We start from the raw sequence: 19,621 nt of genomic DNA, 5'->3' as shown, positions 1-19,621 counted from the left end.
TTTTTTATGCCAGGTTAATTTACGCTTCATCTTTTACCGGGACATAATTACCAGGCAGTTTTTCCGACTTAATCTGAGCTGTAAATTCTTATCGTTAAATCTTTGCAGGGCTCCGAGGGAAAACACGGAGACTCGTAAATAAAAACAGAAGAAAATAAAGTGTGAAATCTAAACTCAAATGCTCCCAAGCAACTTTTTACTGCTTTTCTGTCGGCTTACAGCCGTTATATAGACCGCTGCAGTCAGACTGAATTACATCATCAACACTCGCTGCAATAAAAAAGTGTTTATGTGCTTCTGAGTTTTTATTAGGTCTGTATATTTAAAGATATGTTCGATCACTGATAAAGCTGATGGGTTGAATTTATGACTAAATATGAAGTTAGGCGCTGACCCTGGATCTAAATGAGCTGGAAAATACCAGAAATACATTTAAGTTTTCTTGTCAGGTTTTATCTTAACAGTTTAGGTATTCTGGATAGATTCATATGAGGCTTTCCTGCTGCAAAATCAGATTATTTTCTCCTGCTGCTTTAACGTAGTTTCTCTCAGCATAAAGCTCTCCGATGGGAGTCGGTTTATATTTTAAAGATGTAGTTTGGTTTAGTTGTAGAATCTCAGAACGATTGTATCGTCTTTTGTTGTCAACGAGTACAAAAGCTTACTGCAGATGTTTGTATTCTGCATGAGGGGCCGTCACGGGGGCCATTAGAGACCCTCTGGAAGGTTTTCTGTGGCACTTGACCAAAAATGAATTTAATTCAGCAACTCAGGCGGTGATGCAGATACGGAAATCAAAGTTCTTTGCTTGTTTCATTCAAATATTGTCTCTTTAGTTTATCATTGAACAGGTAAAAATAAAATAAATTAAGAGTGTGGACACCACTGTTCGACATCATCTCACCCGTGTCTGTCTGCTTCTTCCATCTGCTGTCGTCTCTGGTGATGGAGGAAGCTTCTCGCTCTGCTCTGAAACGTTTCCTCTCTGGGCTTTGTGATCATTTCCGTTGTTTTGGCTTCTCCTGTCTTGCTCTTGCACGTTTTCTTCGTTAACTGCATGCTGTGAGTCCCTGCCTGATTGTTCACAGTGGAAATGAGTGCGAAGTGTGTATTAAAGCAATGCAGAAGCTGGTGACAGCCGCCCGCTGACTCAGGGGCACACCTGAGAAACATGCAACAGTACCATCGAAAATACTGGGAGAGAGCAAAATTCATGGTTCCATCAATTAAAGCAACGCTTCCAGGATCCCCAAACCCTGTTTACCTGTCAGCATGGTGTTCTTTATAATTAGATCCCTTTAGTTTACCTCCAGATGTAAGCTTTTGAGAAGGTCCTGTTTTTATCTTTAGTCCACAGAATATTTCAAGATGTTTTTTGTAAAATGTGAAACTGGTGCTTGTGTTCTTTTGGGCCAGCAGTGGTTCTGATCTAGGGACTGTCCTATGGACGCCATTACTTACCACTAGCCGTGGTTCTCTGGCGTCCCAAAGCCTTAGAAACAGCTTTTTCATGCTTACCAGACTGATAGATGTCAGTGCACTGCAAAAATAGAACTAAAACTAAGAAAGTTTATCTTGAAATTAGAGTATTTTTCCTTGATTTGAGCAAGTCAATAAGATTATTTGCCAATGGAATAAGATTTTTAAAATAGGAACAATTCATCTCCATCATCTTATTTCAAGTGCAGTCTATCTAATTATCTTATTTTAGGGGTAAAAATACTTGTTCCATTGCTCAAAGCAAGGGCAAATCCATTCATTTCGAGAAAATGTTACTTATTTTTAGTTCTCATTTTGCAGTCTGATTTAGTTTCTCATCTGAGTTTGAATTTCTTGATATCAGGGCTTGAAAGTGCTGCCTTTCTAGATCTTTTTGGTCTACTTCATGTCGACAGACGGGTTCTATTTCAGTAATTTCTTAAATTAACAACTCTGAGCGTTATCTGGTCTCGGTGTGGCCAAAGAAATTAGCTCAGCTTTCCAGATGTTCACTGTCAATAATGGCTTAACGAGATGAGCAGCTACATTTTCACATGGATCCGGGTTGGTTTGGAGAGATTCTTATCTCATAATAATGAAATCCCCATTAGCGCTGTACGATTCACGCAGTCAGAGCAACCTCTGTTCTCATTCGATCATCTGTAGGAATAGTTTAATGGAACGCTCTTGTGGGTTTGACAACTTTGAACCTTTTGAAACCGGTCCATGCCTGATAGAAAGGCTGTAAATTAGAAATGAACAACAAAAGATAATATAATAATAATAATAATAATAAAAATCTTAAATGCACCACATATTCTGAAGGTCTGAGAGCTAAATGTGCACATTTGGCCTGTTTTCTGTTTTGGACGAGAAGCATGTGTGAGTGAGTAAGGACGTCATAAACGATCTGATTCTGATTATCAGGACAAATGAAATGTGTTGGGTTGCACCTGTGAGCAGAAACTGTCCCACTGACAGCCTCTATCGGCCTCTGTCTGTGCAGTTGAAGGCAGCGGGGTGATCATAGTGGTGATCATACTGTGTTTGCTGCTGCTCGCCTTCCTTGGAAGCATCCTCTACTTCCTGCATAAGAAGGGAAAGATCCCCTGCGGACGTTCAGGCAAACAGGAGATGTGAGTACCGTCTCTCCTCACCCGCTCTGCTGCACAAAAGTTTAACTGCATCTATTTGTTCTTCTTAAAACTGAAAACTTTCAAGGCTTGCGTGTGAGATACAGTTGAGCACAGTCTTTTTTCTCCCTATGCTAAAACAGTGAAAATGACAGCAACAGTAGATTGCACTGAAAATTAGTGCAATCTACTGTGATTTCTAGAGTGATTTTTTTCAAGCTGTATGCAAACGAAATTTTGTTCTGTACACACTTTGTGCATACAAAATGACAATAAAGATATCTATCTATCTATCTACACTGCAAAATTAGAACTAAAAATAAGAAAAAATTTCTTCAAATGAAAGTATTTTTCCTTGATTTGAGCAGGTAAATAAGACTATTTGCCAATGAAATAAGATTTTTTGCACTTAGAACTGGAACAACTAATTTCCATCATCTCATTTCAAATGCAGTATATCTAATAATGAAATTCCTCCTCCTCCCAGACACACAAAACAGATCCTAGTCGTGTCTGCACACTTTTAAAGCCCCTAATACAGCAACACCTTCATTACCTTTAGAAAGCGGACCCCTCAGAACAAACTTATTTGTATGTTACTTCCTTGATTTCTGTATGTTGGTCAATATGAGTAAGAGCCACTGACGGTGAAGCTCGTTTTCTGGTTCCACCAACCTGTTTAAAGCATTCATGTATTCATTAATTAAGTCTATAATGGTAATCCCGGATAATTAAACTAACTGATTAAATGTTAAAACTGCTTGCCATATTCCCGCAACGGCAGAGCTGCTGAGGTCAGTGTCTCCAAATTATGTCACAAAAACTTTTGAACCAATAGAAATACAAATTCCACATTCAATGCAAGACCGCCGTTTAACCCTAGGAGTCCTCCACACTGACTATTTTAGACACAAAAGCAGGATTTCAACAAATAAGCACTAATTTGTCAAAATAATGACCAGGATATTTAGACAGTATTATAAGAACCATGTTGGCAGTTTATTGGCAAAAAATTGTTGATTTGGGGGTGACTTCCCCTTTAACAAGTGAATGGAGTCCAAACTGGTCTTGTTTTGCTTTCTTTATATATGTTATTCTTTCTAAAAGAAAAGTTACAAACATTTGTTTAAAATGTCAAAAGGTACTTTAATCTTATAAAGCGAGTTTCATCAGTCATGTTCTAATTTATTAATTGGCCCAAGCACTGAACCCTGTGGTATTCCACAAGCAACCCTGGAGTGTGACGATTTATCGTTGCCACAAACAAACTGGAATCTGTCAGACAAATTTAAACCCGCCTAGTTCTGTTCCCTTGATCCCCAAAACAAGTTCCGGTTTTTTCAAGAGTATTGTGCTCAACTGGTTCAAAAGCAGCACTGAGATCTAACAGGACAAGTCCAGACACAAGTCCATAATCTTAGAATATCATTAGTGACTTTCACCGGAGCTGTTTACATTGTCAGCTTTATTTCATCCAAAAATAAAGTAACCATTATTGGGAATAGATGTTTGTAAATGGATCAGTAAATGGATCCTCCATGAATTTCTGTTAAATATGACCATGTTCCTAGTAATCAGTTCTCTTGCTGCCTCGTGTCTTCTCTCCCTGCCTGAGCAGCACCAAAGAGAAGCCCACCAAGGACGACATCGTTGTGGAGATGAAGAACAACCCAAAGAACGAGGATGCTGTGCTGCTAAAGGCTGTGAACGGCGAGAAGAAAGGTCCCAATGACCAGGTAACTGTTGTGGTGAGTGAATAGTTTCAGATCAGACTCATAAAAAAAATGCCAGCGGCTTTCCTGCCGGCTTCAGCTTTCACTGAATGTGGAGAAGTTTACAGGTTTTTCCCCAGAGGTCCGTCTCCACATGATTTTAACATCTCAGTGTGCACATTGTTTAAGCTAACAGAGTAATTGATGCACTGATGAATGCTTTCCTGGTTTGAATCTTTAAATAGGCCGTCCATCGCAGCTTCCTCATTCTTTAAAAAACCCGGGAGCGTGTGTTTTGAAGTTGTTGTTGCAGAGAGAGCTCAGTGAGTAAAGAGGAAATGATCTTAAATCGTCGTAAATCAGAGGGGTGCTTAGTGATGAAACAAAAGCAGAAGGACCAGATGGCTATAAAAGGCTTTTACAAGGTGATCCAACACCCCAAACAGGGCGTTATGTACTGTACTCCAAAATACCTGTTAACAGAAAACATGTGGATATAGTCATCTCTCATAGTAAAGACGGACTATCCAGGCTCATTGGCACCACTACAGCCATGAAACACTGTATATATACAGACATATTCAATAAATGAGATTATTATTTAGAATTGAAGTATCTCAATTAACTAAGGATAACAATATATACAGTTGTGGTCAAAAGTGTACATACACTTGTAAAATTATCATAATGTTATGGCTGTCTTGAGTCTTCAATAAGTTCTACAACTCTTATTTTTCTGTGATAGAGTGATCGGAACACATACATGTTTGTCACAAAAAACAGTCATAAAGTTTGGTTCTTTCATAAATTTATTATGGGTCTGCTGAAAATGTCACCAAATCTGCTGGGTCAAAAATATACATACAGCAACAAAATTTGTCAACTTTGGTGAAGTAGCGAGTTGTGTCAATCAAATTAGCTTCATGTCATGGCCTCTTCACTTCTTCTAAGTGATTCTGATTGACTACAGCTGTTGACTTCTCATGAGCCCATTTAAATAGGGCTCATTTGACCCAGTGATTAGACTCAGCTACAAAAGCTACAATGGGAAAGTCAAAGGAACTCAGTGTGGATCTGAAAAAGCGAATTATTGTACTTGAACAAGTCAGGGAAGTCACTTGGAGCCATTTCAAAGCAGCTACAGGTCCCAAGAGCAACTGTGCAGACAATTATACGCAAGTATAAAGTGCATGGAACAGTTGTGTCACTGCCACGATCAGGAAGAAAACGCAAGCTATCACATGCTGCCGAGAGGAGATTGGTCAGGATGGTCAAGAGTCAACCAAGAATCACCAAGAAGCAGGTCTGCAAGGATTTGGAAGCTGATGGAACACAGGTGTCAGTCTCCACAGTCAAGCGTGTTTTACATCGGCATGGACTGAGAGGCTGCCGTGCAAGAAAGAAGCCCTTGCTCCAGAAAAGGCACCTTATGACTCGGCTGAAGTTTGCTGCTGATCACATGGACAAAGATAAAACCTTCTGGAGGAAAGTTCTCTGGTCAGACGAAACAAAAATTTAGCTGTTTGGCCACAACACCCAGCAATATGTTTGGAGGAGAAAAGGTGAGGCCTTTAATCCCAGGAACACCATGCCTACTGTCAAGCATGGTGGTGGTAGTATTATGCTCTGGGGATGTTTTGCTGCCAGTGGAACTGGTTCTTTGCAGAAAGTAAATGGGATAATGAAGAAGGAGGATTACCTCCAAATTCTGCAGGAAAACTTAAAACCATCAGCCCGAAGGTTGGGTCTTGGGCGCAGTTGGGTGTTCCAACAAGACAATGACCCAAAACACACATCAAAAGTGGTAAAGGAATGGCTAAACCAGGCTAGAATTAAGGTTTTAGAATGGCCTTCCCAAAGTCCTGACTTAAACCCCATTGAGAACATGTGGACAGTGCTAAAGAAACAGGTTCATGCAAGAAAACCATCACATTTAGCTGAACTGCACCAATTCTGTCAAGAAGAGTGGTCAAACATTCGACCTGAAGCTTGCCAGGACCTTGTGGATGGCTACCAAAAGCGCCTAGTTGCTGTGAAAATGGCCAAGGGACATGTAACCAAATACTAATGTTGCTGTATGTATATTTTTGACCCAGCAGATTTGGTGACATTTTCAGCAGACCCATAATAAATTTATGAAAGAACCAAACTTTATGACTGTTTTTTGTGACAAACATGTATGTGTTCCGATCACTCTATCACAGAAAAATAAGAGTTGTAGAACTTATTGAAGACTCAAGACAGCCATAACATTATGATTTTTTTTACAAGTGTATGTACACTTTTGACCACAACTGTAGGTCAACACAAGCTGATGACGCTTTAAAGCCCCCCCCCCCACCTCCAGCTTAATAAAAACAGTATTTAAGACTAAAATATTGCATCAGACCAATAAAAAAAAAATTTCATGCAGAAATGGGAGCTTTATGAAAAGCAAGTCTAATACTTGTTTAAAGGTCGTTTTATTTAAAGGGTACATTTAATCTGACAAACATGCCCTTATGAAATGTATATTCTAATTTACTGAATATGACATATTTACAAGAAAAATATTACCATTCTCCTTTTTGTATGTTTGTACCAAAATGTCCTAATTTAGAGTGGTGAAGATTCTCAGTCATCCAGGTCATGGTCATTCCAAAAAAAGGTAAAAAAACTAAAACAAACTGGACTTGTCTCCGTATTTTGAAGAACGTTTCCGCACGCTTCCTCTCCATGAGCTTTCTCAATTCAAAAAGTCGGGAGTAATGTGAAGTAACAAGCTTTATACAATTGACTCAACAATAACTTAGAGAGACTGAGCAGAAATGGCCTCCATGGCAGAGATCCAGGGTCAGAACCACTAGAAAACAAAATAAAGGTTATGGAGTCAAAGTCTTAAAGAAATAAATCTTCTGCATGAGCTTAACCAGGCTGTCCATGCCTGAAAACCCTCCAATGATCTGAATTCAAACAATCCTGCAAAGAATAGTGGACCAGCAACCCTTTAGTATAGTTAAAGACGCAGTACCGCTAATTGGCTGTAGGGGGCGATTACTTTTCCCACAGGACAAATAATGGATGTTTTTCCCTTTGTTATGAAATAATTTTAAATCTTCCTTTTGTATTTACTCAGGAGATCTTTGTCTGCTATTTTTTCTGCATGATCTGAAACATTTTATTGTGACACAAAAGGTTCAAACGCAGAAATGCGACGCGGGGGTAAATACTTGTTGCTGCAGCTGTGTACCAAATTTTTCGGCCTATAAATTCCATTTATTTAGAAACTTATTTCACACAATCCAAGACTAAAAATTTACATTTAATCTGGTAAACCAACTTATTCAATCACACAGCTGCATCCACAATCAGCTGAATAACCTGGAACAAACCTGGGAGGATAAATGGAGTAAATTAGCACAAAAAGCCACCAACTAAAACCGAGAAAGTTCTCGTCAGAGCATTTCGGTCTAATTATGCTGAAATTAGACAGTGAGCGTAATGGTGCTACGTGCTAAGCTAACAGTATGACACGGATGTTGCGTAGCAACTTAAAGCTCACGTGCATCAGTGAAGTTGTAACCTAACCAGACAACATAGCTGTAAGCTAGCGCTAGCTGCTATTAGCTTCACAGCCCAGTAACAGGTTCTGTCTCGGTCTGTTTCCTTAGAGCTGCACCAAACAACGCTCTGCTGTGTGAATGCAAACTGAAACAATGAAACAACATACAAACATGTGCTCAGACTTTGTTGTTTATAAGTTAATGTTTCAATTAATTTTTAAGTGGTGCAAGAGCGCCCTCTTGCAGCTATTAGACGGTAATGTTTACTGCTTGGTTAAAATGATTTACCATTTAAAATTGATATATAAGCCGCACCTGAATATAAGACGCAGAATTGGCCAAACTATGAAAAAAAAGTGCAACTTAAAATATTAAAGTACTTCTCAGGAGCTAAAAGGGGAAGAGCTCAGGTTCTGGCAGACTAACGAACATATTTAAGAGTTTATAACTTAGGAACCAGATAAACCGATCCGCTGCACAGACCAGAACCAGAACTCCGGATCAGAAGGGGGATTCTGATTGGACGCTGCAGGCCGTGTCTGCCGTGGTTGGGCCTAAATGAGAGAGTAACGCTCGCCGTCTTCCTCTGTTATTGCAGTAAAACTCCTGAAGGTTGTGCGGCGCCGCCTGAGGCAGCTCACAGAGCGTTTTGGAGCCCAGGAGGCCCGGGACGCTCCCGCTGACCTGAGATCTGCAGACCGCCGCCTCCTCCCAGTCTGGACGTTCCCTCCCCGTTCCCTCCCTTCGTTCCCTCCCTTCGTTCTTGGTTCCCAGCAGTATTCAGCAGATTTTCCCGGGAACACATGCCACACACCTTTCCCAGGTGTGTTTGTACAGATCTGGATCTCCTGAATGAGGCTTTGCTTCAGCACTCAGTTTCCTCCCTAGTTTTCAGCTCTTTGCTGTTGTTTGGTGTTTGTACGATGGTCAACCATCCATTTTTTTTTTTTTATAAAAGTGTATATATTATATTTTGTTATTTAAGATATCTTGGCTCAGATTTCCGGTTGAAAGCAGCATCTGGCTTGTGTGCATGTTTTTACATATTTTTATTTTAACATCCAGGTGAGATTTCACTCAGGACGTGATGTTGAGACCAAACGTTACATCTGACAGATTTGTAGAAACTCGCGTTACATTCGACCCGAGCAGCAGATTTCCTTTGATTTCCTCCAGAGTGCGTTTAGTTTGCTCTGCAGGACCACCGGTGAAACCAGACGCACCGGCGGCCATCTTTTCCAAACTGCTGTCATGTTCTTGTACTGTTTGTAAATACGTTTAGATTAGAGACCTGCTAGAAGAAGCCGGGGAGACTTCCTGAAGCTCAACATCTGCTGTGCCTGTTTTTTTTTTGTTTTTTTTGTAATTGTTTTTTTACATCAAACACTGAATTTATTTTTCTTGAACCTGTTTTTTTCTGTGTGTTGCCACTGAGAGGTGAAGGACTGAAGGTCCCATGTGTTTCTGCTACGTTTGGGCAGACGATGCTTTTATTTTGTACCTTTTTGTTGTAAGAATCCAGAAAGATCACTGTGACAGAACCCTGGAAGGTTTAACATTTACTTTATTTGATTTGGAAACAAGGTGTACATTTCAATTTTTATTTTATATCTAAAATAAAATAAAACGCAGGCGTCTTTAAACAGTAACTTAATTTGGTTCAATTACAATTTAGAACATATTAAAACCAATATACGTTTAGAAAACCAAATTTTTTCATGTATACAATTTTGCTAAACAATTCAATCAAAATATCAAGCATGTAAACTTTCTACAATAAAATTAAATGGAATCAAAATTCGGAAAATGAATTTAATTCTGCTGCATCACGTTAAATTCACAGATCGCTGCAAGAGTTTTTTTGGAGGGACCACAAACATAAAAAAATTAACAGATTCAAGGTTTGGGTTTCTAAATTCCTCCAATCTTTTCCAGATGGAGGTGAAACATTTTGGATTTTACATTCTTTAATAAAACAAGCCTCAAAGCTCCACTTAAGAAAACATAAAATAATGTTATGTTCATGGACAGAGTCGTTCATTCACTGACCGTTTTTTGTTTTTTTTTGGCTCTTCGGCTTCATGTTTCAGGAAAGCGCTCTTGCAGCTCTGTGAGTCGGACGTAATTATAGCGGCTGGAGCCACAAACTGACCCAGAAAACATGCAGCTGGGCTCCTTTAAACGCTGCCGTTGTGAATATTCCTCCCTGTATATTTTATTTTGAAAAGGTTCTTTTATTACTCAGTGAGTGCGACACTGCCCTGATGACTTGCAACATTTACAAGTAGTGAAATATTTTCAGTTTTCTGTCGTTTCGTCCCGCTTGGATAGACGAGAAGCGACACCGCCGGCGTTGTTGAGTTAAACGCAGATTTCCGATCGGATCCATGATTCTGCATCTTATCTTTTTTTTTTTGTTCAGTGGTGAGAAAACGTTTGAAACGGATCCTTATGATTATCTTTTCTACATGCGTGTAAATTAAGTGCTCTACATGTGATTCTCTGATGCTTGTTTTTTTTTTTTTTGTTTTTTTTTTTTTTTTTTTACAAGAAAATAATGCCAAATAAAGGTTCCACTTCCAGAGCGGCCTCGGCTTGTTCCTGCAGAGCTTTATTCAGCGTGTGTGTGTGTGTGTGTGTGTGTGTGTGTGTGTTGGGGACGACAGCCTCCAAACCGCTGTCAGCATGAGCTGCAAACCGCTCCCAACAGTAGCTCGGATTTCCTCGCTGGATAGAAAACACATCTGCAAAGAATTTAAAGCTGTAAAGCAAACTTTCCGTCCTGCAGCCGCTCAGAGCAAAACCTACAGAACTCCAGGTGATGACGGCTCGCTCATGACTGATATGAGCTTTTAAAGGCATACAGTCCTGTTTTGTTTTTGTTTTTTCTTATATATTCTCCGCTCAGATCTGCGGCCTCCTGGCAGCGCTCCGGGTTTTGAACGTAAAACCTTTAAATTCATATTCTGTGGGATTAGCCGGGTTCCTGAGGGGAGAGAAAAAGTTTAGTCTGTTAATGTCGAGATTATGGGGTAAGATAACTCTCAATATAAACGCACGCATAGGTCTCTGAATTTGTAATTGTAAGTCGATAAACATGAATAAATTTAAGATTTGTATTCCTGGTTGTCAACTCATACAAAATACAAGTGCAAATCACAAATTTGCAAGCACAAATCTACAACCCATGATGAAGCTATTACACTCCCTACCGCATTGTGCCTTTGGGACAGCAATCCCAAAGGCACATGCCATGAGTCGACTGACCAACTGGAGTAAGGTGTCCATTCTTGGAGCAGATGGACGAGCCCTCGTGGAAGTGGAAACCAAAAGCACGCAGAGAAAAGTGGTCATCACAGATGGAATCAGCCTGTATCTCTAGAGGCAGACAGAGGGGAAGGGTTGCAAACAAGCCAGTCGTTGAGACGGGGAAGAACCCTGACACCGGATGCCTGCAGGGGAGAAATGGCTGAACGATTTTGGAAAATAATGTAATTGCGATTTTTTTATCTTAATATTGTGATTTAATGCAACTTTTTATTTTCAGTTTAATTTATCATGTCTTTTTAAACTTATACAAACAACAAATCAATCTGTTTCATTGCTGTGCAGATCAGGTGCTAAAAGAGCCGCTGCGTCTCAACTCTGAGCAGAAATTGCTGCGTTATGCAATTTGATTTTTTTACTTTTACAACAATGTCCTCTAGATAAAAATGTTTGTAAACAATGACTGTTTAAAACAAGAACTTTTAATGTTTTTATTAATCAGAATATTATTCAAGAGAACAGCTTTTAATTGATTTGGACATCGATCCTTGTTGAACGTAAAGTGCAACCAACCAAGAAGTCTATGCATTAAACTGATTGACCAGAACTTAATATGGTGAGATTCCTGAAAGTTTCTGGTAAAACAGTATGATTACATAAACTCTAAAACAAGTAATAAAATTAGATTATCTCACTGCTGCAACTGTCCTCCGTTCCATGTGGAGGCAAACCCACTTTAAACATTTTACTGACACCTAAAGGACGTGTCTGATTCACTAATTGTTACATAGCCAATAATTGCAGACCTCTGCGATTTCGAAATTGCGTTTTTTTTTTAAATTGCTATGATATTGCAAATGCAATTAATTGTGCAGCCCTATTTACACACCGAGTAAACACCCTCGGAGGGAGGGAGAGACCGAACGGGAGCCCATTGAACTGCCAGTGGCGACCCTGATCAAAAAAAAAAAAAAAAGCTTCTCTTAAGGGATAAAGTGTAATTTAAAGTCCAGTTTTTCCTCTCTGGGTTTTTTTTTGTTGTTGTTGTTGTTTATTCTCCTTAACTTTAGATCCGATAATCAACTCTGAAGGATGTCAGGACTTTCAGTTTGTACCATCACAAACTCCTGGGCTACTTCTGCATATTCAGATGATCTAGTTTGAAATCACAAATAGAACTTTTTATTTATTTATTTATTAAAATAAAAGCTTCAGAAACACTCAGAATGTACTCAATTATATTTTAAAACATTCAAGTCCAGATATCCAACTTTAACCTCACTGCATGCAGGACCAGTACCTGGTGGGAGAGTTTATAGATCCACTTTAGAACCATAAACTGTTTTTTTTTTATTGGAATGGAGCAATACAAATTAGTGTAATGCAGTAAAGTGGTGTCTAGTCTTCAGAAACCACCCAATATGTAAATTGGGTTCTTTAGAGAACAACCAGCATCATAAAAAGAGGGAACCCAGCAGACGGGCCAGGGAGGAAGTTCTGGTCCAGTTTACAGCAGTTTCAGGTTCTACAACATCTCCCAGAGCTCTGATCATCATCTGGACCTGGAGAGAGGATGGACCTCCTGCAGACCCACCAGGACATGGACGTCCACCTGGACCAGGAGCCCCATGATGACTCTGGAAGAGCTGCACAGATCCAGAGCTCAGGTGGGAGACTATCAGCAGGAGAACCATTACTTGGACACTCCACAAATTTGGGATTCATGGTAAAGTGGCGAGAATAAAGCCAGAAAGCTTCCAGGTTGCCACAAAGCAAGGAGGGGACACATGCGGACATGTCGAAGAAAGGGCTCTGGTCATAAAACTGAAGTTTATGGGCGGAATCCAAGATACTTTTGGCGGAGGGAAATCTAACCCTACACCTCATGCTGTGGGGGCTGGTCAGAGTTGATGGATGGATGGAGCTAAATCTAGAACAATCCTGGAATAAAACCTGCTGGAGGCAGCAGAAGACCAGAGACTGGGGAGGAGGTTCACCTCCCAGCAGGACAACCACCCTGAACTGGGACGGTTTAGATCAGGGGTGTCAAACATACGGCCCGCGGGCCGGTTCCGGCCCGCCGAACAATTTAGTCCGGCCCGCTGGCTAAATGCATTATTATTCCAAAAAAATTTATCCAGTGTCCTGTGTGGCAATGTGGCAATAATAATTGTTGTCTTAATGCCAAAAAGAGCTCATCAGATTTGACTTTCACAAGTGGAGCAGTACTGCTTTTGCCATAGTGCTCCGCTTGATTTATGAATGTGAATAATTTTATTATGATTCATGCGGGGGGAATATCTCAAATAATATGGACACTACAATGGGAAAGTAGGAGAGGAAAATAAGAAGAAGAAAAAAAGAAAAGGTGAAAGAAAGAGGAGATAAAAGGAAGAGAATGATAAAATATTGAAAATCTGCAGTTCCTATATTGTCCACGAGGGGCGCTGTGTTTTAATCAGCAGATGGTAGCACTGAGCTTCAGATGCGGAAAATTGATTTTAAATCATTTCTTAATTTTTATCTGTTTGATGTATTTTGTCATGCAGGACAGTGTTTTTAAGTTCCAAAAAATGTGAAAAAATGTTTTTCAACATTGTACAATCACTGTGATCAGTTCTTATGCATAATGCACAAGTAAATGTATAACTGAGTAAAAGTATTGTTGAAATTGCACATACTTTTCTTAAAAACGCTGAGGTTATTCATAATATATTATGTAAAAGTGAAATTCATTTAATAAAAAAAAAAAATCAACAAGTCCACTTTTATGTGTTTACTCGTGTGGCCCTCTTGAGATCAGATTAAGCTGTATGCGGCCCCTAAACCAAAATGAGTTTGACACCCCTGGTTTAGATCAAAGCATATTCTCGTTAGAATGGCCTAGTCAAAGTCCACACAAATTGAGAATTTGTAGCAAGACCTGATAACTGAAGTTAGAAGCTCTTCTGTGCAACCTGAAAAAGCTTGAGCTGTTCTCCATGCTCCCTCCATCCTTTTCCAGACTGGAAGCCTGTGCAGCAAAAAAAACAGGTTTTCCTGATAGTTTCTTTTCTGAAACAGCAGCTAGAACGCTGCATAGATGCTCTTTGTTACGCAGGCCCTGAAAGCACCATGTTCCTCTTTTCCTTCAACAATTAGGGCGGACACGCGGCAAAGAAAATCTAACAGGTCAAAGCTGGGGGGAAAAAAAACACGAGGACCAAAAGGTTAAAGAAAATACAGTTTAATTAAAAATCTTAATGGCTTAGGCATGAAAACATGGCGGCACAATGAATGCAGAGGATATTAAAAAGACAATAAATAAAATCGTATCTATACAGGTAATAAAGCGACGAGTTTTTAGTAGGCAAGTTCCATTTGACGAAGGCCAGTTAACTGGGTAAACCAACACACACAGTCACAAAAAAAAAATAAAATAAAATAAAAAACAAGTCAGCAGATGGGAGCCGACCCCAGCCGGGTTCACTGATGGCTCTGAGGGAGAACGGCCGTCCGGTTCTCAGACCTGCAGGGGGGGGGGGGGGGGTTAAATGGAGGAAGGACACTTGGGCCGCCCTGCACCGACACGTGGAGCCATTCATTCATATTCATTTTTTTATTATTATTTATATTAGAAAATACTCTGACGGCCCAGTCAGGACATCATAAATGCTAAAGATTTACAATTTGAGATCCTGAAGCCTACTTTGTGTTTTTAAAAAGTGATTTTCTAAATTCTGCTGGATTCAGAGTGGAAAAATGTTTTTCCCCTTAATAAATGAAATCATATTTTTGACTGATGTTAAAAAGTTTTTGATGATCTGAAACCTTTGACAGACTGAAGAAAATCCATAAGGGTGCAAATACTTTATCACAGCAGCTAAACGTCGCTGCTAATGTGATGAAAGTTTTCCATTTGTCCAGACATTCACTTTTTTGTGGTGACCTTTAAATTATCCTCAGAAGAACAGAGACGTAGGAACAGAAAATGTTCAACAGATGGATAGAAAATAAACAAGTTTTCGACTTGACTGACGAGTTTTAAACCTGCATTCTACACAACGACCAACAGGGGTCGCCCCTGCAGGGCCTGAAACCCTTAACAGGTTTCTGGTTAGCATTAAATCTAAATGATGCCGGTTCAGTTACAGACTTCTCTCCGTTTTTATTTTTTTTAAACAACATCATGAGTACCAGACGCAGAACGCGCCTTTAGTTCATACGGTTTGTGCTCTAGCGCCACCTAGAAAGCTCTGACGTTCAGATCAGGCTCAATTTACACGACAGAAATCACACCTGAGAACAAGTTCAAAGCTTTTAAATTGTTTTTTTTTCTCTCTCTCCACTTAACGCTTAATAGAAATGCTGTAATTATGTATTTAAGTAACTTTTTGTAACATTTTCAGTTGAACGATTTTTAAAACTCACAAACAAAAGAATAAATAAAAGAGGCTCCGGTGGGAAAAGGACGAAGCAAATCATTCAGCCACAACTCTTTGCTGACTCGGCTGTAAATCTGAGCCTTGGCGTGTAAAACATGGTCGGCGGCTGCAGGTTGAGCCATAATCTCAACTAATCTAACGTTGCAGAAACATTTAGGAACGCCTCGTCCTGCAGACAATCTGTTAGAAAACATAAAGCACGATAAAACCTTTACACATTCATACGGAATGACTCAAAGTCAGAGCTCTCCTAAACACAACCAGCGTATGCAAACTGTAAACCGTGAGGAAGTTCCTGGCTGCCGTAAATGTTTATCAATTATTTAAGTCGCCCGTTCAGGCTCTCTACGCCTCATGTGTGGGAACTGTAGTCGTTTAACGCTAAATATGCGTTTCAGAAGGTGGAAACTTAAATGCTTCGATAACTAAACTGCAGACGTCGCCCAGAAGCTGCTTGTTGTTCAGATGGAAATACCACCCTGGGATGTGAACCCACCTTTTAATTATTTATCACTTAAACCAAACATTATCACGTCTTCCTAATAACATGTGATTAAAAGCAACTGAAACTGCGACTCGCGTCACAGACTTCGGAGGAATCGGGTTTTTAACTTGTAGCGGGCTTAAAGGCCTTTAAAGTAGACGAGCACTAATCCTTCTGCCTAAAAGCCAAATCTCTGATTTTACCCCCCGATCAGCCGGAGTACCAAAACTATCCACATGTTTTCCAGTCCATAACCGAATCAACCGTCAGCACCTGCTTTGACGCACTAAAGACATTTGATGAAGTGGATTCCAAACTTCTGCTTTTCAGAAATCACCAATCGACCCAGAAAATAGCGATTGGTGCATCTCCACTAGAGTCACCGTCGAGTGTTGGTGCATGAAATCTGGTCTGAGTTCAGGTAACCGACCCTTCCAGCCTTGTGCTGCATTACGGACCCCGGATATCCGCTCAGGATCCTGATTTAAGGGAGGAAACTTCTGCCTGTGGCCAAGAAACGGCCCATTCCTAACAATCACCGCCTCCTTCCCTCTGGACTGATAGTATAATTGATCAATTGAGAGTTTTCCGTTCAGAATCAGAGCCCTTGTGTCCTTTTACACTAACATTCACTTGGAGAGAGACTGTACGGGCTGCGGCGCCTCCATGGCCGTCTCATGTGACCCGCTCTCACATCCACATGCAGCTCCCTGTGCAGTGGAGTTAAATGTTCTCAATGCAAAGCGCCAAGTTTTGGTTTGCAGAAGATTTAGTGGAATCGAATCTAAAGCCTGATTTTTTTTTTAAACAGAATAAGATCAGCAGGGAGAAACCATGCTAGCATTAGCCTGTGTCAGCGCTGCGCAGAATGCCAGAGGCGTTAACCTTCAGGACGTCGTTAAAACGCGTCCAGAGGAAATGTTTTCCCTCAAAGGTAAGAGCGCGGTGACTGCTGAGGACCGGAGGAGTCGAGCCAGACGTAAGAAAGGAGAACCCACGTCATTGGTGAGGAACTTATAGTACTGATAAAATGTAGTGTGGCTTTATCGCTAACGTTTAATGTCACTGACTGATATTAATGAGATACTGGGGTGGCTACGGGACTTTTTTAACCGACTGATCGGGACATCACTGCCTTCATGTAGCGTTGGCTTATTTTTCTCATTTCATTCTCGGCTCACGTTTAATCGTCGTCTCTCCGTTTTCCCTGACAAAGCAGGAGCGATCAGGCGGGCAGCAGTGAGTTCATCTGCGGGTAACTGACTGGTATTGTGGCCCCTGGCAGGTTCTGTGGGGGGGTTGTGATCTCTCAGGTTAGTGTTTCTGCAGGGCGGTGCCTTGCAGGCAGCCTGTGTTCTCTGTGGGGTTTGTTATGCTTGTTATGGCATCTCTCTGGTTTCAGTCCAGTAAGCGGCACACTGGGCTAACAGACCGCGTAACGCTGCCTTCATGTGTGAACGTGTCGGTGCACGGTTGTTTGCGTCCAGGAAGTACCTAACCCAGCCGCTTCTCCACACTGTGAGGGTAAAACGGGTCAGGAAACGGATGTTAGTGCATCAGCCGGAAACACATCCATGGTTTAATAATCTCAGAGTTAAAATCATTCATCCCTAATCTGCGCAGGGACTTGGGAGCCTGGTGAGGTAGATCAGTCTGGGACAGGAGGGGGAACCGGTCCTGTTACCTGGGGGTTAAGGTTTGAAATGGAGTCTACTCCAAACTTTAAGAGCGGTTTGATCAAGATTTAGAAGTGAGATTCTCATGGACAAAGATTAATAGTCGATCGTAGGGAACTGACTTCTCCTTGGCAAAGAGTCAAGCCTGTATGTAAAAAAAAAAAAAAAAAAAAAATAGAAAATGGTTGTTAGATTGAGACTTTGTAGCAAAACAAACCGGCCGCCTCACATGTGGAGGCAAACGTTGGAATAACAGGAATAAAAACGCAGACTCTGGGCCACTGTTAGTACTACACACAGTACAGGTTATGGTACTTTCACACTGAAGTACTTGTTGAACCAGCAGATGATGGGGGGGGGGGGGGGGGGGGGGGGGGGGGGGTACTGAGACCTAACGAGGCACGACCGGCCACCGACGCTCTCCGGCGCACTAACTCACACGCCACAGACTTCTGTTCGCTCCTTTTTACATGTTTTAGGCCATCTAAGCCCAGCCAGGTGAAGCAGTCTGCTGATGGGGAATCCAGTTCCTTCCATCTCCAGCGGGGGGCGGTATGGAGTAAATGTTGAGGCTTCAGCATCAGTCACAGGAAATCCTTTTAGAAAAAGCAAAATAATACCTGACGCAGTTGATTACAATTAACTTTGGATGTTTGTCTGGCGTCCTCCCTCAGAGGGAAGTCCTTGCAGGAAAGTGCTCGGCTAATGCTGTCCACAATAATGGCACGAAGCGGAGACATGGGGGGGGGGGGGGGGGGGGGAGTGAGCCGGACCTGAGCGACTATGTGGCGATGTGAGCCGTGGAGGGGACGGAGACGAACTCACGCAGGATGTTCTTGGCCGTCTCCAGGTTGTTCTGGGCGATCATCAGGGCTTTCTGGATGTCCTGGATGGAGTAGCCTTGGGATATCAGGCATTCGATCTCACCGTTCAGGGCCTGGTTCCCGGCAGCAGCAGCGGCGGCGCCGGGCGGGGGCGGGGGAGGAAGAGGAGGGGGCGGCGGCGAGGCAGAGGAGGGGCCGGGGAGCTCCGGCAGCGGAGTGGAAAGGTCCCGGTTGAAAGGCCGAGGGCGTCGGTCAGAGTTGGCTCTGCGTGGGAGGGGTCTGGGAGGCCGATCAGATTCAGCAAACGTACCTGGAGAACGGACAAAAGGCCGGAAATTAGTCGTTTGTGGGACGCTGCGGTTAAAATTTAATCTAAAACCAGACTCTAATCTACAGGGTTTGTAGATCCAAACATTTTAAAAAGGTAAATTGTCTAACTTTTCCTGCTACAAATTTGACGCAAATCCCATCTTTTTGTCAGATCTGATTAAAATTCTTACAGCCATAATATGAAATGGACACTTAGAAAGTCGGAGCCCAAAAACACGTCAGGCAGGCAGTAAAAACATCGAGATTTCATTCAGGATTAATAATCTAGGGGATTAATAAATCATTTTGAATCAAGATGAATGACCGACTTTAAGGAATTTACCAGTGAAAAAGCAAAATGTCTATAGCTGCTTAAAATTAATTAAAAAAAATAATTACATCACACACACCAGTATCTTCAAAAATTAATTAATCTGACGGGTTTCTTTGTTTTAGAAATGTAATTTCATTCTTAAACTTGTTTCAACGCTGTTAAAGCAGCAGACGGCTCTGGGTCACATGACCCATTCAGCGACCAATCCAACGGCCTCAAGGAGAGTTTTGTTTTTTAAGAGGAGCTGCAAATCGTTTGCTTCGTGTTGCTTAAAATTAAAAATGTTCCTGATAATAATCTACAATAACTCAAATTATACTATCATATTCAAACTAATAATTACTTGTTTTAATAAATAAATGTAATGATATAATTAAATTACATCATACCATATTTATAAATTAATGAAAACTACAGTATCATACATTTATTTTGTG

The 19,621-nt window shown here is 41.0% G+C and overlaps 2 protein-coding genes across 4 annotated transcripts in view; one reads left to right on the top strand and one right to left on the bottom strand.

Annotated features, from left to right (window-relative positions):
- Positions 1–10,442, top strand: part of mcama (melanoma cell adhesion molecule a) — a 93,048-nt gene extending 82,606 nt beyond the window's left edge. For 2 of the 3 annotated variants that reach the window (XM_036142744.1, XM_012866619.3), the window contains 3 exons: positions 2,486–2,615; positions 4,231–4,360; positions 8,465–10,442. In XM_036142744.1, coding sequence (XP_035998637.1) covers positions 2,486–2,615; positions 4,231–4,360; positions 8,465–8,467 — 263 coding nt within the window. In that variant the 3' untranslated portion in view covers positions 8,468–10,442. The remainder of the gene's footprint in view (positions 1–2,485; positions 2,616–4,230; positions 4,361–8,464) is intronic. The other variant, XM_012866621.3, reaches the window with a different exon arrangement.
- Positions 10,443–18,079: 7,637 nt separating this feature from the next.
- LOC105929026 (E3 ubiquitin-protein ligase CBL) overlaps positions 18,080–19,621 on the bottom strand; it is a 34,959-nt gene continuing 33,417 nt past the window's right edge. Inside the window, exon 15 of the mRNA XM_036142743.1 lies at positions 18,080–18,851. Coding sequence (XP_035998636.1) covers positions 18,499–18,851 — 353 coding nt within the window. The 3' untranslated portion in view covers positions 18,080–18,498. The remainder of the gene's footprint in view (positions 18,852–19,621) is intronic.

This window comes from Fundulus heteroclitus, chromosome 11, assembly GCF_011125445.2.
Source record: "Fundulus heteroclitus isolate FHET01 chromosome 11, MU-UCD_Fhet_4.1, whole genome shotgun sequence".
In the NCBI taxonomy this organism is placed as follows: domain Eukaryota; kingdom Metazoa; phylum Chordata; class Actinopteri; order Cyprinodontiformes; family Fundulidae; genus Fundulus; species Fundulus heteroclitus.
Note: the sequence above shows the minus strand (reverse complement) of the source record. Positions and strands in the feature narration are given on the sequence as shown.